Source organism: Phocoena sinus, chromosome 5 (assembly GCF_008692025.1).
Source record: "Phocoena sinus isolate mPhoSin1 chromosome 5, mPhoSin1.pri, whole genome shotgun sequence".
Lineage (NCBI taxonomy): Eukaryota > Metazoa > Chordata > Mammalia > Artiodactyla > Phocoenidae > Phocoena > Phocoena sinus.
The window spans coordinates 110831533-110854612 of NC_045767.1; the positions used below are offsets into that span (position 1 = coordinate 110831533).

A 23080-nucleotide genomic window follows, 5' to 3' on the forward strand; every position below is an offset into this window, starting at 1 on the left:
CCTATTAGGAACAAAAGAAAAGAATACAGACAAAAAATTGATCAAACCAGAAGCTATCAGTTTTAGCAGTTTGGCATATTTTTGTTTAGTCTTGTTTATGAATTTTTTGGTTCATAATTAAAAGCATATGAATTATGAATTTGTTGGTTGTTTATGAATTTTTTGGTTCATAATTAAAAGCATATGAATTATGAATTTGTTGGTTGTTTATGAATTTTTTGGTTCATAATTAAAAGCATAAGGTATATGATATTTTTAATTTTCTATATAATGTAAAAAACTTCATAGGCAAATTTTTTGTTATTGAAAAATAATCCAATGTATGTATATATTGTAATTTTCTTAACGAATCTCCCATTACTGGACATTTATTTTATTTCCAATTTTATTATTGTATTGGGGATCCCAAAGACCACCCCCAGGCTTAATGATTTGCTAGGAGGACTCATGGGACTCAGTACATAGCCTTATCAACAGCTAAGTTTTATTATAGTGAAAGGATACAAAGCAAAATCAGCAAGGGAAAAGGCACATGGGATGAAGTCCAGAGGAAACCAGGAGCCAGCTTCCAAGAGTCCTCTTCCAGTGGAGTCACATGGATGCACTTAATTCCTCCAGCAATGAGTCATGACACGTGTAAAGGGTTGTAACTGGGGAAACTCGTTAGAGATTCAGCACCCAAGGTTTTTACTGGGACATGGTTACATAGGCGCCCTCTGCTTAGCATGTACCAACATTCCAGATTTCCAGAAGGAAAGCAGGTATTCTGCATAAACCATGTTTTTTGCACAGTTTAGGCATAGTGAGATACCCTTATCTTTTAGGGAAAGTTTACATCAGTGGGTAAGGAACTGTTTACCTGCCAAGTACTTAGATGCCAGCTGAGGATCAACTTTGCAAGCATCTTCTTCTAAGAATAGCAGTCTCAAGTTTGTTACGCTAACTCTTTTTCTGCACAATTATTATAAATAATGCTGTAATAAGCATCTTTGTTAATAAATCTTTTGGCATATTTCAGATTATTTCCTTATGAAAGATTCCTAGAAATTGATATTACATCAAAAATATGAGCTTTAAAAGACTTCTCTTACTGATAAATTACTTTCCCAGAAGTCTTTTCAAATTTTCACTTTCACCAAGCATGTATGAGTATGGGCACCAAAAACCTTGACTAAAATAGGTGAGATCCATATGGTCCAAACAGCAATTCATCATAAACCTGAAAGAATTAATTAAAAATAATTGAGTTTTATGAGAGGAAACAAAGACTAATCATTGCTTCCATTTGTGGGGGGCAGGGACATTAAGAACACTCTCATTAAATTATCACCCAAAATGCACTTTTCTCCTGGACCTCTGTCTCTTTTTGCCTAGAGATCTATGATATCATTGTCATCTGTAAAACACACACCATCCAATTCATTTTAACATTCATTTGCTTTAAACAATTAGCACATATTCTGTACTAGGCATTGCAGTTGTGTGGAGGATAAAACAGTGCACTGGGCCTGCATTTTCTCCTTGCTTTTGTTCATTTTGTTTTTACATAATTTTTGCTTATTTTTACCTAAAATTTTATAGCCTATTTTAAATGTTTTTCCTAAAACTGTAATTAGTTGTAATAAATTGCAGAAAACTTGGAAAATACAGAGCACTCACAAAAAATGACAGTCCATTGGTATTCCACCACCCAGAGATACTCACTGTTAAATTCTGGTGTATTTGCTAGAATCTATTTTCCAGGTGTAGTTTTTCCCTTAGTTAAACGACAGAGCTCCATAAGAACCCTCAGAGGGTGTTCCTATAATATAAAGAGGAACTTTGTGAAGGGCGATGCCATGACTCAGGTGATTCAGTTTGAACTTTTGAAAGGAGAAAAGTCATTATTTAAGTTCTCTGAACCTGAAAATAGCCATTATATTGTTCTTTGTTATTCTTGTCTTGTTTACTGAGTCTCTAGGTACATGTTTCAAGTGTTTAACCATTGTAAGTGCGTGACAGAACAACATTGGTTATTGGTTATAGAGCAAGATTCCATTTGAAAGAACATTTCATTTGAACTGTGAGTGAATTCAAGTGTATACCCTAGGAAACAAATTGTTTGGTTCCTGAGAAAGTAGAATAGCAGAAAAGAAACTATGAGGTAAAGCCTGGAAGGACCAAGCTTTACATCAGAGCTACAGCATCCACGTACCACAAGTGATCCTACTAGAATTGCATGCTGGTACGGCAAGAACTGCTGGTACTCTTACAGCATGATTTCTAAATTCTTTTATCCTTGAATTTGATTCCCATCTTGGTCTTGAGGTAAGTGTTTGTTTATTTACTTAAACAAAAACATATTTTTCTGAGCATATTTTCAGGGCACTGGTATATTTGAAAATGATTTGTTTCCTGACCTTTATACATTGAGAACAATTTTGTTATGAAATTTCTGTTTCACACCTTTTCTTTTCCCTTGGTGGTATTCTGTTATTTATGGGTTCTTTTACTGTTTCAGAGAAGAAATTTGGAAGGAACCTGAGTTTTGCTTCTTTGAGTTTTTTCTTTCTAAATATATATGAAATTTTCTTTATTCTTATACTTTAAATGTTCTTTATTCCTTTAATTTTGCAGAATGTGCTTGTGTACAAATCCTTTTTAATTAACTTATCCTAAAACACAATAAGCCCCAATACTCAGAAGATGCAAATCTTTTTTTCAGCTCAAGAAATTATTATTCAGTAGTGTATATTTTTCATTCCTGATTGTTCTGTTTTCAACTTTGGTAAAGTGTATGATTCCTTTCATGGATATTTATCTTTTGTCCTCTTTAATCTGTAATCTTCTCTCTCATAATTTTCGTCTTTGGACACTTTTCTTCTGCACTCTAGGAGTGCTTGCCAAATCCAGTCATTTGGTATTCTGCACTGTCTTCTACTCCCCCACTAACACTGAAGTACATTTTTGGTTTCCTTGTATTTCTTGCCTTTTTAAAAACACTATTTCCATTTTCGTTTGCCTTAACAAATATTTTTTAAAGTCTTAGTTTATTTTTTCCTTGTTGCTTTTGACCTCTATTTTTTAGATTGAAATATAGTTGATTTACAATATTATATCAGTTTCAATATTTTACTACATTTAAAGTTCTTGTAAAATATTGGCTATATTTTTTTGTGTTGTACAATATATCCTTGTAGCCTGTTTATTTTATACATAGTAGTTTATACCTCTTACTCCCCTACCCCTATCCTCCCCCTCCCCACTTCCCTCTCCCCACTGGTAACCACTAGTTTACTCTCTATATCTGTGAGTCTGTTTCTGTTTTGTTATACTAATGCATTTGTTTTATTTTTTAGGTACCATATATAAGTGATAATTTGACATATTTGTCTTCCTCTGTCTGACTTATTTCACTAAGCATAATACCCTCTAGTTCCATCCACATTGCTGCAAAGTGTCAGAATTTCATCCTTTTATATGGATGAGTAATATTTCATTGTATATATATACACCACATCTTCTTTATCCATTCATATGTTGATGGACACTTAGGTTGCTTCCGTATCCTGGCTATTGTAAATAATGCTGCTATGAATATTGGGATACATGTATCTTTTCAAATGAGTGTTTTCATTTTCTTCAGATATATTTTCTCACATGATATACAAAAATAAACTCAATGGATTAAAGACTTAAATGTAAGACTGGAAACCATAAAACTCCTAGAAGAAAACATAGGCAGACCACTCCTTGATATAAATCTTAGCAATATATTTTTTTGGGGGGACACCTGTCTCATAAGACAAAGGAAACTAAAGGAATAAACAAATGGGACCTAATTAAACTTAAAAGCTTTTGCACAGCAAAGGAAACCATGGACAAATAAAAAAGACAATCTAATGAATGGGAGAAAATGTTTGCAGGTGATATGACTGATAAGGGGTTAATATCCAAAATATATAAACAGCTCATACAACTCAATATAAAAAAACCCCCAAACAACCAGATTAAAAATGGACAGAGGACCTGAATAAACATTTTTCCAAAGAAGGTATACAGATGGCCAACAGGCCCATGAAAACATACTCAACATCGCTAATCATCAGAGACATGCAAATCAAAATCACAATGAGATATCACCTCACACCTGTTAGAATGACTATCATCAAAAAGTCTACAAATACCAATGTTGGTGAGGATGTTGAGAAAAGGGAACCCTTGTACACTGTTGGTGGGAATATAAATTGCTGCAGCCACTATGGAAACAGTATGGGGGTTCCTCAAAAAACTAGAAATAGAACTACCACATGACTGAGCAGTTCTGCTCCTTGGTGTATATCCAATTGGTGTATAAAACACAAATTCGAAAAGATACATGCACCCCCATGTTTTGGCCTCTATTTTGAAGAGTTGGCTTGCTACAATATAGTGAGAATGCCAACACTTTTCTAAAATTTTCTTCTGAGTCTAGTAGAATATTTTACTAGATTTTCAGAATTGCAGACTGCATTAGTTTCCCATGGCTCCTCTAACAATTTACCAAAACTTGCTAGCTTAAACCAATACATATTTATTCTCTTATAGTTCTAGAGGCTAGAAATCCAAAATTAATGTCACTGGACTAAGTTGTCAAGAGTCTGGACTCAGAGTTTTGGGATTCTAGGGAAGAATCTGTTTCTTTGCCTTTTCTAGCTTCTGAAGGCTGCTTGCATTTCTTGGCTCATGACCTCTTTCTCTAATCACTCCAGTTTCTTGCTTCTGTCATCACATTTCCTTCTCCCCTTTTAGTCACATCTCCCCTTTGTAAGGACACTTGCATGTAGGGTCCGTCAGGATAATCTTCCCCTCTCAGGATTCTTAATTCAATCATACCTGCAAAGTCCCTCTTATCCTATGAGCTAACATTTACAGGTTCTAGGGATGAGGATGTGATATCTTTGGGGCCATTGTTCAGTCTACTATAGGGAACTTTCCCCTTGTATCACAGTCACATGGACTTCAAATTCAGAATGACCTGGGTTCACAACCACTTAGCAATTTTCTGAACTTGGGCGAGTGACTTAATTAGTTTTCTTTGCTATTAAACTGGGATAAACTCAGCACCGACCTCATAGGGTTACTTTGCCAATTAGATCAAGTAATGTAAAGTGTTTAGCAAACTAGGTCCTCACTAAATGTTAACTAGCATTGTCATGATTAATGTAGGCCCCAATGTATTTGCCCTGAGTAAGGAGAAACAGATCTATGCAAAGTGAGTGATTTCACAAATAGAGAACATGGTGGATTTTTCTCAGCTCCACTCCATGTTCACTTGGTTGTGTTGGTCACCTTTTCTTGTTCTATAGTTGAGGAGCAGGTGTCAATGCCCACTTCTCTGCGCAATTCCTGGTAACTGCAGACATCTATCTATCTGGAATAGGTTGGCTCTGCCAAGATGGGGCCTTTCCTATTCCACCCCTTTATTATTTTTAGCTGTTCAGCACATGAGAATTATAATCTCCATTATACATTGTTATCAAGACCTGCCTGTCCCACCCTCTGCACAGAGCTCTTTCCTTGAAATAGGACTGTATTAAATCCTACCACCAGGATTACGTCATTCCTAGTTGTTTTCTTGGAGCTGTAGTGTCCCAAGTGGATTGTGATAGATGGGGGTATGGGGAGGGAAATGGTTTTTCAATAGCAGCACCCACATTTTATTTTATTTTTTAAAATTTTTTGAATTAATTTTTATTGGAGTATAGTTGCTTTACAATGTTGTGTTAGTTTCTGCTGTACAGCAAAATGAATCAGCTATACATATACATATATCCCCTCTTTTTTTGGATTTCCTTCCCATTTAGCTCACCACAGTGCATTAAGTAGAGTTCCCTGTGCTATACAGTATGTTTTCATTAGTTATCTATTTTATACATAGTATTAATCGTGTATATGTGTCAATTCCAATCTCCCAATTCCCCCCACCACCCACCTTCCCCCTTGGTATCCATACATTTGTTCTCTACATCTGTGTCTCTATTTCTGCTTTGCAAATAAGATCACCTACACCATTTTTCTAGATTCCACATATATACATTAATATACAATATTTGTTTTTCTCTTTCTGGCTTACTTCAGTCTGTATGAGAGTCTCTAGGTCCATCCACGTCTCTACAAATGACCCAATTTCATTCCTTTTCATGGCTGAATAATAATCCATTGTTTATATGTACCACATCTTCTTTATCCATTCCTCTGTTGATGGACATTTAGTTTGCTTCCATGTCCTGGCTATTGTAGATAGTGAGCAGCACCCACATTTTAGAGAAATGGTGTTTGTTCTGTTTGGTTTTTTCTTAGGTGGTATTAAGCTTCTTTCTAATGGCTTTCAGATGGGCTAGGGGTTTATTATTATGTAAAGATCACTGATTGCTTTCCTCAGTTCACTTCCATCATCCTAATTAATGAAAATTTTTTCTCAACTGCAGATAGGTGAATGGTTAAATTTAATGTTTTTGTAACCTTGACATTTTCGTCTTTTTATGATTGTTATAGTATTTTCTTGAGGCTATAAAAAGGGCTGCCTCACAGTCGAAGGTAACAAGCCATATTGAACCAGAAATCATGATTCTTTTTGAACATTTTTTATTTACTGTGAACTTGGAAGTATCTGCCAAACTTGTTCAAATACTTGGCAATTCAGAAAGACATTATGCAACAGTGATGCTACTGTTCTATTATGTTATATCCTAATCATGATGAAGTTCTCATATATTTTTCTAACTCACGTTAAGCTTATCCTGCATCTTAGTATTGCCTCTGTATCTACAAACAACTGTTTCCATTTGATAGCCAAAAAAAAAAAAAAAAGACTAAAGCTATGTTTTATTTGCTGTCTCTCAGCACACATATAAAAGTGTTAAGTAGAACCTAGTACAAAAGGAGTTACTCATATTTCTTAGATGTTTTGTAACATATGATTTGGGAGCCATGAATACTAACTGGTATTCAGTAGATATAAATAAGTTAGTTTGTTGGATCATTATTTTTATTGAATCCTTTTGGAAGCGGTTCATTATAACCAAAAGAAGGTAGATAGTTTAAGTAATTTTAGAATACATATTGTTCATTTTTGACTATAAATTAACAATATGAATTGATTTAAATGGACATTTCAGTCATTGATTCTAAAATCTGAACTAATACAAGAGATGGAATTCAGCTGCCCAAGCAAGCTTCAGGGGTTTGATTATTCAACTGATTAAGATGCTATTTGTCAACTCTAGTTTACCACCCCTTTTAATTATATAGATAATCAAACTAAGAACTGCTAATTCTGTCTCCTATTAATTGATTGTAATTACCTACAGATTAAAACTGCATGTGCAATTAACTCAAAGAATTAATTGATAGAAGGGAATTGATAAAAGGGAAACAGAACGAGCTTGGCATAAAAGAGGCTCTAGGGACAACAGGCCTGCTGAAACCAGTGGTGTCTTGGGCTCTGTCAAGTCCTCGTAAAGATACACCGCACTTGCCTCTGGACTTCTCTGGCTCTGTCAGAGGCAGTTGCATAGATTATTTCCTATGAATGTTTGGTTTCTTGGTTGACTGAAACAATATATTTGAAAGGTTTAAACTCCTATTGTCTTTGAGTTTTGTGCTGATATTCAGACAATTTGGACAAATCTATCAATTTGCAATATGGAGGAAATGCTTGTCACTACAAAGATCACAGAAAAGTGGTGAATGTTTTACCTAGCTAGAGATCCTTCCTTCCTCCCTCTTTTCCCTTGTTTCTTTCCTCATTTTCTTGGCAATATCACCAGATACAATCTTACCAGTTTTCTGTGACTCATCTAAATAATTTGTTTCTAAAGTAATTATGCGTATTAGATTTTGAAAATCCCTCTCATCTGTGTAAATAATTGGCTCATTGTTAACTGCATAAATTTGAATGAAAATGGGAAATGAAATAAAAAGCCACCCCCAACTCATATGTATTTAAAAACGATTACCATTATAAACATCAAGATAAATATCAAGAGAGGGAAGATGGTCTGGTGAAAAAAATATTTGGTCCTGAAAAAAAGAATTTTAAAAATCCCTTTTTAAAGACTCTTCCATTTTTTCAGATGTTTATATCAGTTGTATTACATGGGGCCTTTCACTCTCAGCAGTTTCCTGAGTGGCCTTTGACCCAATACCAAGTCAGTTCAGTAGCATATACTAAACATATGCTTGGGGCACAGCACTGTATTCAATATTACGGAGAATACAAAGCAAGTTAAAGACTCTCAAGTCTAGATAGGGAGATGAGATCTGAGGAAGACAACAAAATAACATGAACTAGTGGTATAATAAAGTTTTTCGAAGAGTCTAAATAAGTATTGAGGAAACGCAAGGACACAAAGACATCAGTATGGATATTTAACAATTTTTTTAATGTTCAGAGTTAGCTAATAACTCCTTGTTAATCTGATGGGATATTTTGGTTTCTTTCCAAATTTTGCTATTGTATTTTCCCCAGATTTGTTTAATCTCAGAGTATTTTATTTTGTCCTGCTGGCTGGTAAACTGGGAGTTCTAACAAGATTTCTTATTTTTTCACCTATCAATATACAGCCTACTCTTGCTTCTCCCCCCACACACACACCCTTAGATTTCAGAATCTTAATTTCTCTTTGGCATTATCTGTGAAGCTTGTTGGCTCTGTGAAGGGTTTGTGAAGATTTAGTCTGATGTATGACTTTGTTCTTCTTCAAACTATCAGCTTATAACTTTCGACTGACTTTGTGGAATAAATTGGAATTTGTTGCATGTCACCTTCTGTGCTTAGCTTCTGAGGAGGAGTCATTAGTATAGATCAGTGTGTGAATGATTACCTTGAGGATTTCAGTGGAGGCTTTATTGCTTCCTGAAGTAGAAAACTTATAGCTATATTTTCTAGTGTGATAACCTGTATACTGGAGAAAATAATGTATGGCCTTCTTGATCATATGAGTCTGTTTTGTGGGTAAACAAGATAAAATATTTGAAATGCTCTGGAGTCTCTTGGAAAATAAGTCATATAGCATTTAGTTTCATTTGGGGTTGGGCTCTTCAGTGATCAAGAAGATTCCCTTTTGCCTGTGAGATTTAACCTTGTGAGGCTAATTCTAGTTCACCAGTGTTTACATAGTAACTTTAATCACATCGCTAATGAACCAGAATCACAGAGCAATTCCAAGTAAGATATTGTCCTTGCCCTGGAGGAGTTTATACATTTAAAAAGGAAATTGGAAAGAGATGCTCTGTTATCTAAAGTAGTGAGAACATTTATTGTAGAAGTTCATTGAAGGAAGTGGGTGAAATAGGGATAGTGCTAGTACATTGAGAAATGCTTCAAATTAGTCAAAAAAGCTTCATAAGAAATGTGGGGTATACACATCTCTAATACTCTTATGCTATCCTTTTATATCTCCCTGCGTTTATGAAAGTCCCCAGTAAAGGATGACATGTATGGCCTTTCCTTTGCTATCCTCTTCTCAGATACTAATCTTTTCAGATTCTCTATGATCTACCCATTATTGGCATTCGCTTCCATTAAAGATATTCATTTCTTCATATTGGGTTGTGATTGAGATACATAATTTGTTACGGTGCCTCTCCTAGAGATTTTTCCTTTTTGATAGAGGGCAGAGACTGACTGAAATTGAGGAAATATATGTAAAATTAAGATGGGGTAGGATGTGTGTGTGTATATTGATTAGAATGTCTCTGAGATAATATCACATTTTTATTATTTTATGTTACTACTCTACCTCCCTATATATAGGACACTTAACTTATGGTCCTATAAATAAATTGAAGCAATGAAATGAGAGAATACATTCCTTCTGATTTTTCTCTAAATTTATATGAAATTAACTGGTCCATGGAGGACTCTATTAAATTAAAAGTTTCAGGAAAGAAGATATGTATATGAATGAGTATTAGAAAGAAAATTGGAAATGTAAAAATAGTTTGATTCATTTGGATGGCAGGATTAAATTGTATTTCTGAGAAATAAGTGGACAAATAAATCTGAAATCTCCTCTTCATTAAAAAATTTTGTGCAGAAATCCTACATAACTACCATGAGACAGAAGAAATATGTGGGCATGTACTGGCTAACCTTTTGCTCTTCCAACCTATTTACCTTAAATACTTTCAATAATTTTATTTACTTCACAGTATCAAAACTAGCACCTTCATAATAATTTTGAATTATCTTTTAAAGTGCTTATGTAACAGGGAGAGGAGGTTTTCTTTTGTTTTCGTAAGTGCTATTCACAAATCTGATTTTGCTTTAAGCCTCCCTTAAAAAAGAAGTCAGTGTTCTTGAAGAGAAGAATCAAAAGAATGAACTTATTAGTTTTCTGATGGGCACACTGTATGTAATAAAAACACGAGAGCTTTACTGTGTGAGGAAGCCCATCAATTGAAGCCTCTATGCAGTGCTATCACTTCCTCATCTTGTTATGGTTAGATGAAAGGATGTGATTTTTTTTTTTTTTTTTTTTGGCGGTACGCAGGCCTCTCACTGCTGTGGCCTCTCCCGTTGCGGAGCACAGGCTCCAGACACGCAGGCTCAGCGGCCATGGCTCACGGACCCAGCCGCTCCGCGGCATGTGGGATCTTCCCAGACCGGGGCACGAACCCGTGTCCCCTGCATCGGCAGGCAGACTCTCAACCACTGCGCCACCAGGGAAGCCCAAAAGATGTGATTTTAATACAGAATAGTGGGGCCATAAAGATGATTTACTTTCCTCTTTGTAACACTAAGCAGTATGATCAGTGTGTACTTTTCCTGGATAAATATTCTTTTAACCTGCATTGATATTTCCAACAGACAGAGCGTTCTATGATTGGAGAGGAGTAGTGTCTAAAAGGTTTTCCTGTTTGGCTCGTGACTCCAGTTGGCCTAGTTTCTCTGGATCATCGTCAGTATTTCAGGATTATTGTAGAGTAAGTATTTGTAAAACCAGACATAGAGTTGCATTACCATATTTCTAGCAAATGATTGAATTCATTTTGATATAACATGTAAGATGTTACTATGGGCATATTTCATTCCTAAAATGATTCCCCATTGAAATTCATCTTTTTTCTGAAGCAGTGCTTTTGTTCTGTTGTCTTATTTTGTGTAAATCTTGCTGATCACCTTAACTCCTAAATATGTATATTAGTTTTTGTTTGAAGAGTGGTAATAGCCAAAGTGATCATCACAATGGTTTGCCCTAAATGTGATAGCGACTATTTTTGTAATGGTACCTAGACTATCAAGAAAATACAGTGGAAGCCAGTGGAGAATAAAGATGTTTGTTAGGAGTGTGGCACTAAGAGGACTTAACAATCCAAGGACAATGTCACGACCACATACTAATGGTTTTGTGAGTGAGGGCTCTCCAAACTGGGGCGTGAGAATCTATGACTTGAAGATGGAATCAGGACTTCACATTAAGTTCACCTGCTCATCAGGGCAAGTTCTGAGATGTCTCTGTGTAAATACAGTAAGTTCCCTACATATGAACCTCCAAGTTGCGAACTTTCAAAGATGCAAATGTGTGTTCACATGTCCAATCACGTAAGTTAGTTCACGTGTCTGGCATACATTGTTACATGCGTGCGTCCTGTACGAGTGGTTGTGCTTTTGTGTATTTTATTGTACAGTACTGTGTAGAGTACAGTAGTACAGTATGTTTATTTCAAGCCCAGGATGTCCAGAAGCAAGCGTAAAAGCAGCACTATGCCTTGTACTGTTCTTTTCAAGGTACTGTACTATAAGATTAAAAATGTTTTCTTTATTTTTTGTGTTTTTTATGTATTATTTGTGTGAAAAGTACTATTACAGTACAGTAGTATATAGCTAACTGGGTTACCTAGGCTGACTTTGTTGGACTTACGAACAAATTGGACTTAACGAACGTGCTCTCGGAACGGAACTTGTTCGTGTGTAGGTAACTTACTGTAGTGGAAGCAACTCATGTGATTCTGAAATCTTTAGCAATGATTTCTTAAAAGAGTGCAAAATGCCATTTTATAATATTTGTGTCTCACGGTGTCTGTATAGATGTCTGGATTTTTTACATCTCCTATGTGTTCTGCTCTGTATGTGAATGTGTCTGTCTCATTTTCCTTTTCTTTCCTCTTTTTATATCATGAATTATTTTTCCTTTCAACTTGTGATTTGTATTAGTATTCTTGGGCTGCCATAACACAATACCACAGACTGGGTGGCTTAAACAACAGAGATTTATTTCTCAAAGTCCTGAAGGCTGGAAGTCCAAAATCAAGGTGCCAGAACGGCTGTTTTCTCCTGGGGCCTCTCTCTCCTTGGCTAGCAGAAAGCTGCCTCCTTTCTGTGTCCTCACATGGCCTTTCCAGTGTGTGTTTCTAGTGTCTCCCTCTCTTCCTATAAGGATGCTGGTCATATTGGATTAGTGCCCTTACCCATATGACCTCATTTAACCTAATTACCTCTCTAAGGGTCACATCTCCAAATACAGTCACACTGGGGCTTAAGGAGTCATATGAATTGTGGGGAGACACAGTTCAGTCCATACACCATTAGACAGCTGATAACAATTATTTTTCTTACCTACTGGATAGTTCGTTATCTAGTATTTTTAAAAATCTTGAGTTTCTATATTTTTTCTGTAAACCAAAACTTTTGAATCACATCATATTTAACTTCTGCTGCTAAATTCTTTGTGAATAAATATACTAAAACTAAATCATTGCATCCCTGTTTTAGATAAGGATATTATACAAACATTATTAAGGAAAATTATATGAATTTAGATGAGGAAATTATATCAGTATTGTTTAGTGAAATTCAAAGTCTTTGTAATCTACTATTTTCAGAACATAGTAATTAATTACAGAATAGACAGTTACCTCCAGCTAATTGGATGTATATTGCTAATTCATACATGTCCTTAGCAAAAGTAACACCCATAGAAGGCTGTTTTCATTTTCATTTTCCAGTAAAGGTGAATAAATGAACTGCTGCTTACCCTGTTTTACACTAATCATTTAGAGATTGCTCCTAGCTGTGTGAAGAAGTACATTTAAACATATTTCTTTGGGGAATAAGTTGGGCAAGAGTAGACATGACTGTGGAGAGCTCCAGATGCAAGACTGGGGAATTGCCCACGGGGGAATTAGGAGTACAAAGAGCTACTAACCATGGCTTTGGCATAATAGATGGTGCTTTGGGTATGTGTACCTGTCTAAAGAAATTTGGGGTGGACTAGAGTGGAGACTGGGTGAGCATTAATAGGCCTTTTGCCTCAGTCCAGTTAGAGGTTTATCTTACTCTTGCAAACCCACTATGTTGGGGGCGGGGTGTGAATGGGTAAGAGGGGATAAGATTCAAACCTTCAGATTTCTTTCCTGCAGCTCACTGCATCTTTAATTTTCACCATTGAAAGTCTAATTTATTTATTTATTTATTAAGGATTCCCCTTTCATTTATCCTTTAAAATAATAACAGTACTAGAAGGGATCAAATATCAAGTTCTAAGTTCATCTTTTCTGCCATTTTTTTTATTGTGGTAAAATACACATAACATAAAATTTACCATTTTAACATTTTAGGTGTACAGTTTGGTGGCGTTAAGTACACCCACATTGCTGTGTAACTATTACCACCATCCGTCTCCAGAACCTTTTTATCTTTCCAAACTAAAACTCTGTACCCAGTAAACACTAATTCCTTGTTCTTCCTTCCCCACCCTCCTCTGGCAACAAGTATTTTACTTTTTCTTTTGGGGCTGGCTCATCTCACTTATAATGTCTTCAAGGTTCATCCATGCTTTAGCATGTGTCAAAATTTCCTTCTTTTTTAAAAAGGCTGAATAATATTCTGTCGAATATATATGCCGTATTTTGTTTATCCATTCATCTGTTGGTGGACACTTGGATTACTTCCACCATTTGGATATTGTGAATAATGCCACTATGAACAAGGGTGTAGAACTATTGTTTGAACCCTTTCTTTTTCTTTTTTTGGATATATACTCAGAAGTGGAATTGCTGGACCATATTGTATCCCTATATTTAATATTTTGAGGAATCATCATATTATTCTGCAGAGTGGTTGCACCATTTTACATTCCCTCTAGCAATGCACAACTGCTCCAATTTCTCCACATTTTCATCAGCACTTATTATATTTCTGTTTTCTTAATAGCCATCTTAATGGGTGTGAAGTGTTAAGTAATCTTGATGTGAGTTTGTTCAATCAGGTCCAGAAGACAAAAGTAACTAGGAAAGTTGAGAATGTAGAAAGATGTTTGCATTGTTAAAAGAGGAAAGAAGACAGGGTGCAGAAAACCCTGTATTTGATTTTGTAGGAGGAGAGAAAAATATAACATATTTTGCTTTCAAAACACTCTTGATAGCTTAGCTACTCATCAAAATTTTAATTTGCTCAAATAAGAAAGTCACTGTGGATATGATTTCTTTAGGCTAAAAGAAAATATCCCTTTTAAGCCAGAGTTTCTGTTTTCTTTTTGAAGTATTTTGAATCCTATATGTTTTTAGTTCTAATTAAATAATACAATAATGTTATATGTCTTTAGTTTTACTGTTTCATTTCTGGAACTGCCGACTTATCGTATTAGAATTGTATTCGAATTCCCAGTTATTTTAAACAGTGGCATATAGCCCCCTAAAACTTCTTTACATGAAGTTAAAGAAACTGCATTCCTAAGAAAAAGTTACTAATTCTACTTTTTATGATCTCTGAAGTCCTGAAACATTTGTAGCCTTAATTATCTTGAAAGATAATATTTATCCAAAGTAAGTGAGCACCTGTGAATATGATCCCTTGTATAACATAAAGATGTAGTATTACATTTCAATAATATAGGAAAGACCACCCATCTCCAACTTTGTTGTTGCAATTTCATTTCATAACTCTTCTTTACAAGGTTTTTTAACTTTATGATAATGTATGAAGCACTCCGGAAACCCACAACCTGAAGGACTGTAGGTGTGAAAAACAACTCTGGTATTTATCAAAATTCTGAGGTGCAAAATTTAGTATCAATAGTGCTCTTTAAAGAGCTAGGATAAAAGCAAATATTGACAGAACTTTGTATAAGAAGTTAATTTCTATCTAATATTTATGAACATATAGAGTAAAAACTTTTATTCATTAGTCATCAGTAAGGCAAAACTCTCCTCTGTGAGTGGCTAACTCACAACTCTGTTGCAGTGGCTCTGGGATCAGAATGTTCCCTGACGGGAACTCTGCCATTTGGTGACCCCTAGAATGAGGATGAGATGACAAGCAAGGGACTGCCCACGCATGCATGCTTGCGTACTTATCGTGGTGGTGACAGGGTTCAGAGATGGAGGATCAGAGGGGAAAGAACAGTTGTGGTTGTCTGAATGGGAGAGCAGAGTACATTTCAGGAAGTGAAAGAAGTTGAGTGTGGCAAAAGTATAGCATTCAAGAGGGCAAATGGCAAGAAATGAAACAAAATTTAAGCAAGTTCCATCGTCATGAAGTGCCTTCCTTGTAGGAAGACATTTGATTCCTTTATTTTCTTAATCTTGGATGGAAAGAATTTGCCTAACCTTGACACTAGGAAGTAGAGATTACAAGGAAATAGAACTTGGTTTAATACCTAGTTGCATTATACATTGTTTCGTGTTTCAAAGAATGCACTGTGAGTCTTCTGGGCATTTGGACCTCCCTCCTTTCAAGGAGAGCAAGTCCTTTATGAGAGAAGAAACCAAGAGTCACTTGTCCTGTTTTTAAACATACTTATAGATTCAGCTCATAAACAAAACAAAAAATTATTAGTTTTGCAGAAATATATTTTTAGAAAATAAAAAAGAAATTCCATATATAACATTATGCTTCACATTAGCTTAATTTTGACCATGAAATGGATAGACTAGATTTTAATGAAATTTCTTATCACTCTTCTCTGGAGAATTTTCTTGAGCCATTTTGGGAAAAGAAAACTGTAAGAATCTAGGGGGATATTCTTCTCTTAACTTGGAAATTTAGATATTTTTGTGTGATTCTTTACCAAATTATGCTGTCAGAAGACTGTGGGCATTCACTTGATTTTAGTACATAATAAAAAATAGTAAATTAACTTATAATATGTAAAATATCTTTGCTTATTTTTTTCTCCTCCATCACACTTTCTTCTCTCTGCTCTTTTCCTTCCCTCCACACATTTGAGAGGTATTGTAATTAATCATTTTCATACTCATGATTTTCTCCTCTTGTGGGTTGCATTTGATAAAAAATGTCATCTGATTTGATTTTCTGATATTTCGAAGAATTAACACAAATCATTATGACTATTAAATTTAAAATTTCTATTTATTCAAATGATTTCCTAAATTTTAAAAAATCATTTTGGGTATCAATGAAATTACATTTTGAAAATTCTGTTCCTACAGAATTAGGCTTGGGTTTAATTTAAGCCTTGAGTTAACTACGTGACTATGATTTTTTGACATACCGAAGAGCATTCCAACAGTTTACTCTTATCTGATCTTTTAATTTGTTTGTTTTGGTACTATTACAAGCAGTGATGTCTAATGCTGTACATTATCTTCAAACTTCACATTTTAATTTTGAAATGCATATGTATTTTCCTATGAAATATAAAATTTTGAATCTTTGTGAAAGAATGATGTATTTATTTTGATATATACATATAAGTAAAACTATTATTTTTTTAACGTATACAGTTAAAACCCCACATTTTAATAGTTATATTGCCTTGCAGCAATATTATCTGAGCCTGACATTTTTATATATTTTATATGGGCCTAGGTATTTTATAATCATCATTTATTTTATTTTTATTAAATCTTTCCTTCTAGATAAAAATTTCTACTGTTGCCTTAGTTAAAGTACTTTTTGGAAAAAATAAAGAGGTACTCCATTGCAGAATTCCTTTAGCAATAAATAGGTTAAGATGTATAGACCAACAACAAATTGGTCAAGACATATATATTTAAAAGTATTCTCACAAAGTTTTAAAAGAAAGCACTCTTGGTGATTGCAAGATTTGGATTGTAATGTTACTTAGGCTTACCAATGTACTATCATTTAAACAGCTCACAATACCATTTACACTAAATAATATTCAAAAGTGGAAGGTTAGGTAAATAAACAGGATAATTTTAAATTTGTATTTTTGGATCAATATATTTTTATAGAGAAAAATCTTGATCTATACTTCTCTTTTCTTTTATCATAAAAGACCACTGGATTTTTAGTTTCGTAAGTAACTTCACAATCTTTCTTTACTGTAGAAGCCAAAAGATTCAATCAAATTCTGTCAATCATGTTGCCCCTTTATTCTGAGATGTCCTTGTGTGGGAAAGGTATTTGAGGGACACTAGGCCCATGAGTCAACATGCGCATTCTTTCTGAGATAAGCTGGAGTGTGATTGTTACCAAAACCTGGATGAAAGAATGAAAATCTGGATGCAAAGAACATTGGAGCAGATATTAGGTTAAGGGAGTGAACAGACTGTGCCTACCCTGGGGAATCCCCCCACCCCCACCCTTCTGGGAAGCTAGGTACGCTTGTTCTCTAGGAAAGGGAACATTAACTAAATTTCTTAAAAAGTAATGAAAGAGAACAAACTGTAAAAAGGCAGCCAAAAAAGGCAAACATCTGTTACTGAACATGTCTCACTTGACTTCCTTTTAATGTTCTTAGGAATAAATTTATGAACTAGGAAAGGTTCAGCACTAATTAGATTGTTTTCATCAAACAAAATGCACCAGACATGGATGTTGAATATGAATGAAAACTTCAGTAGTAATAATAAGTAGGCATAGAAAGTGCCAGGAGACATAGAAAGTGCCAGGAGACATAAACATCCTGGGTTATGGCCACAGGCTTTGGATAATGCTATGGCTGTTAATATTGCATTGACTTAGATTTGTTGTGATATGCTTTTTTAAATGATCAGAGAAAAATGTCTGAAAAGTCAAGTGTATTCATTAAACAGTAGATGGATTAGGTGCAAAATTTTCTCTTCAATTATACACATTTAGGCTAATGAGATGTTAGAATGAATTGGAATAACAAATTCAGAGGTACTCAAAGGCAAAGTTTTTTAGTAAGAGTAGCAGCAGTGGTGATAGTTGTAGCTTGTCGTAGGTGTGGAGATCCATGCTTTATTCAAAACTCTTGGGACCAGCCATATTTGGGAATCAGAAAATTCCAAACTTTAGAGAGGTAAGAAGAAAAGTAGATCTGTAATCAAACCTGTAATCAAAGCATGGTAATATTTTGTAGTAAATCATATGAATATTCTCATTAAGTGGGAGATACAGGCTACTATATAGGTCATTTGTTTGTTGGTTCTGGTTAGGTTTTGCCACCAAAGGTTAGGTGAGATAAATTCTCCCCTCCATATGTGTTATGAAAAATTTGTTGGTTTTCAAAGCTTTCTGGATTTCTGAGTTACAAATAAGGAATCATAGGCTTATAGTAGTAATAGTGATAGCAAAAGTAATAGTAGTGGTGGTCATAGTAGGTAAAGGTGATGGGGAAGATAAGGAGATAAGGACAGACAGACACACACACACACACACACACACACACAAATACAAATATATATACACACTGAAAATAAATAAAGGGAACCTCATTTAAAATGGAGCCACGCAGCCTGAGGGGGAACTCTCATGTGTATACCACTCTTTGCACTTGCATAACCAGCAGGAAGAAGGAAGGTAAGAATTGTTTTGACAAGGGAAGACATTAATCACAGGGGAATTTTATCTCCTGCTTTTCAGAAAAAGAAGGACAATCCCCCACGACCTCAAGCTCTTGCTCTTCTCCAATGAACTTTTGTTCAAAATAGCCCTTCTTAATTTCCTCCTAACACCTACTCAAAAGCCAGACCCCTCTCCTTTATTTTTCAGACTTGCCTGTGATTCACCATAGCTTGTCTGTCCCAAATTGCAATTCTCTGCTATTCCCGAATAAACCCATTTTGTGGGTAAAATAACTGGCTATTTTATTTTTAAGGTTGAAAACATACACATACACACACACATTATTAGTTCTATAAGGAAAATACCATGATCGTATATTCATTGTTATTGATACTTGATGCAAGACATGTCCTGGAATTAACTGCAGAATGTCCATGTTTACGTGATTCCCAATAGCAGAATCAGGCACATGTGATTACATATCTCTGATAGATGCTACTCCCTGTGATTGCTCTTCCCCGAACCCCACCTAAAGGAACACCACTACTTTTATTTTTTCAGAGTGCATCATGAATCTCTTTACTGGTTTATTACTGGCCTTCCTCACTAAATGTAGGTTCCATAAGGCTGAGGACATTTTAGATCACCAGTGCAACCCCAGTGCCTAGAATGGTTTCTGTCATAAACTAGAGGTTTAGAAAATATTTGTTGAATAAATGAATAATAGGCTATTTGACATTTCCCCAAGTGGAACACATAAGAGACCCAAGGTTCCAAAGCAGTGAAAAACACAACCACGATAATATCATTAAGAAGAGGAAAAAGAAAAAAAGATGATTTAAGGATGTTGCATTAATTTTTTTTTTTTTTCCTGTATTGACTGAAAGAGTTGTACGATCCTTAATTCTTTGCCCTGAAACGGACTTTTTGGCCCATTCCTCTTCTCTGGAATCCGTGGCCATTCTCATTTTGTCACGCAGTTCTCCTGTTGGGTTCTTTTTTTCTTTTGTCTAACCTCCTCCAACAGTCTCATTAGAAGATCCCTTTGAGTCTGCAGACAGGATGGGTTTCATTGGCTGTCTGGAGAGGACCAAACAAATCCATCCCAAGGGCACAAACTCAAAACTCTGAGTTATAGGAGAACTGGTGATGAAGACTAGGTTGCAGATGGTGAGATCTGGTTGGTAGTAATCAGGAGGCCACACACACTCCCATTCAGTTGTTGTGTTAGGAGAGTATCAGAGGACGATGATCCTCTCAGCCACACAAGGCTGCTTCAGGGTTCTGTCTGCAGTGATTGATTCCTAATCTGACTCCAGTTGTATCCTTGAACCAGACACATAGGACAACTTTTAAACTCAAATTATTTTAGGTCTTTGTGTTCTTCCTTCTCTGTTCTCCCGATACTGTTACCACATAATTATGACCGTCCTATAAAGCCTTTAACATCTGCTTTTTACCACGTGTTAAAATAATTTTTATAAATATGCTCGTAATACCTATATTTTGAAGGAAACACAGATGAGCCAAAAATGAGAAGATCAACCATACTTATTATAGCAACAATGCTTTATAACCTTATTTTTTTCACTCAAGAATATATTCTGAGCATCTTTTCTTATTAACATATTTTCTTTAATATTAAATAACTCATTTTTGGTTATCTTGGCAATTGACAATGCTTTAATGGAATGCAGTGCATTATATTTGTAGTTAAATGTTGGTGCAGATTCTAAATTTCCTTAGGATAAATTCCTTGTAGTGGAGTTGCTGGTATGCTTCCCCCTTTTGCTTTGTTTTTTATTATATACTGTTAATTTTTCCTCCAAAGAAGTGTTGCTTTTAGATTTTCACATAGATTTCCACTGCTTCTTATTCCTCAAAAACAAAAGTACACAAAGAAAAAGCAAACCAATAACCAACTAAAATTAGACAATTCTCTGCAGGTTTAGTTAGGCCCTCCCGACTCCATGCGTCAATAGCATTGTTATCATCCAGGAACTTGTTAAGAATTTAGCTTTCAGGACCCACCCCAAATGTATTGAATCAGAATCTATATTTGAATAAGATCAGTAGTGATTTATAAAAATTTGAGAAACACTGTTTTAGACAATTCCCCATAATATTTTGCCTTTTAAGTGAGCTTTTGATAAGTAGTGACAGTCTATACAATGTAATTTTTTTCCTGACAAATACCTGAAGTACAGATACTCTATGCTGAATTTAGTCATGTGGTGGGATAGGAATGTGGTTTATTGTGAACGTTGACGAGTGAGATTATAACTGATCAAAGATATCAGAAACATATTTTCAAGTAATGAAATAGAACTACAGTGAATGTCAAAATTGGCCTGGGAAAATATGCCAGCTATTTTGATAATACAGCTTTCACCCAAATAAAATAATCTGGACAATTTCAATAAGCTGATATATCATCCAAGTATATCCTGAGTCTCTAGGAATTAGATCTTAGTGATTTATAAGAGCATAAAGTTTGATAAGCACTGTTTTATGTAATTCTCCATAAACATGCTCCAAACAAGGAGAAATAGTCAAGTTGTAATTAGGGGGCTGGGGCAGCTTTTGACCACCCCCACCATGCATCTGATTGGCTGTTCTAAATCCCATTATGATTAAGTTCTACTGACTCCCTACAAAATCATTGGAGGTTTTCTAAAAGAAATGAGTGGAAAACAAAATTGCTGAGTGCCAATCAATTAAAAAAATCTAATGTAAACTCTAATGCTGTCTTGGTTCACTGTATTCTATTTTCATAGATTAAAAATTTTCTACCTGTATTACCAATTTCACCTTCCGGATAGAGTAGTATATTGAGTCTGAATGAATCCCAGTCACCTCCTTCCTACTTGTGTAATCAAGGTAAAGATATTAAACGTCTCAACTTCCTAAGGGAAAGTGAGAATTAAAGTATCTATTTTGCAGAGTCTTGGTGAATATTGAAGAACATGAACATAAAGCAGATAGTAGGTTCTAATTATTAGTTATAACAATTTATTAGTTCTGGGATGCAGTTCCAGATCTAGCACATAGTATATAAATCTTATGATGATAACCAGACTCACTATTTACAATGGTCTTACAGTTAAATAAATCCCAAACAAATGCACAAATGAAAAGGATTGAATTCAAAAGTTTAAAATTCTATCCAGTTTATAACCGAATTGTTTAATAATAAATTAATTACGTGGGAAGGTATGTTAAATACAAAGGGGGAAACGTATTCAAAATCAAATAAGCACCTTACATTCATTTGAGCATCAACTTTAATATCAATATGAACACAAGCACATTAAAATGTCCTCAAATTGTAAAACATGAACTCATTTCCTCATTTTGTTGTTTTAATTCTAGCTGATAAAAAAAGTTAATCATATGTATTTATAGATTCATACACTTAAAATTTCAGAATAAGACAACACAATCCTGGCAGCAGCTGTTCCATTGCTTGGCATTCTTGAATTTTGAAGTTTCCAAGAACACACACAAACCACAGGAGAGATTTAGAGCCATGTAACCTCCTAGTAAGTTTTGATATATTGAATACTTGGGAAACCCATAGATTCCCAAGATCTTTTCATTCTTTTCTTTCTCGGGGGACAGACATTCATCTTAAACTCAAGGAATTTTTCTACCACACTATTTTAAAAATTTGTATTGTTTTATGTATCATTAGACAAAACAGTGTATTATTCATATATGTATCTATCTATAGCTCTATATCTTAAAAGAATAACACTAAAACAAATACCTGTAAAACTTAGGGAGCAGAACTCAATGTGTCTTTTCTTTCCCTTCATATCCTGAAGAAACCAGTCTCCTTAATTTTACATTAATTGTTCCCTTGCTTTTCTTTATAATTTAGCACATCTAGATACATCTCTATTTATTAGCACATCTACACACATCTCTGTCTCTATTTAGTATTTTGCTTACTTTTACTTGTTTTTCACTTTATGTGTGTGGAATTATAATGTTTTCTCTTTCTCTTTGCCCAGAAATGTATCTTTTTTAAAAATAAATTTATTTATTTATTTTTGGCTGAGTTGGGTCTTTGTTGCTGCATGCGGGCTTTCTCTAGCTGCGTGAGCGGGGGCTACTCTTCGTTACGGTGCACGGGCTTCTTATTGCTGGCTTCTCGTTGCGGAGCACGGGCTCTAGGCACTTGGGCTTCAGTAGCTGTAGCACGCGGGCTCTAGAGCTGCAGGCTCAGTAGTTGTGGTGCACGGGCTTAGCTGCTCCGCGGCATGTGGGATCTTCCCAGACCAGGGCTTGAACCCGTGTACCCTGCATTGGCAGGCAGATTCTTAACCACTGTGCCACCAGGGAAGTCCCAGCAATGTATTTTTGAGAGCCATC

General features: G+C 35.1%; 1 protein-coding gene across 1 annotated transcript in view; it reads left to right on the forward strand.

The window, feature by feature from the left end:
* The window catches only part of IQCM (IQ motif containing M), a 361372-nt gene that overhangs the window by 95869 nt on the left and 242423 nt on the right, over window positions 1–23080 (forward strand). The window contains 5 exon segments of the mRNA XM_032632005.1: window positions 8010–8019; window positions 10835–10945; window positions 11540–11559; window positions 18261–18274; window positions 18317–18335. Of these exon segments, the coding sequence (XP_032487896.1) occupies window positions 8010–8019; window positions 10835–10945; window positions 11540–11559; window positions 18261–18274; window positions 18317–18335 (174 nt within the window).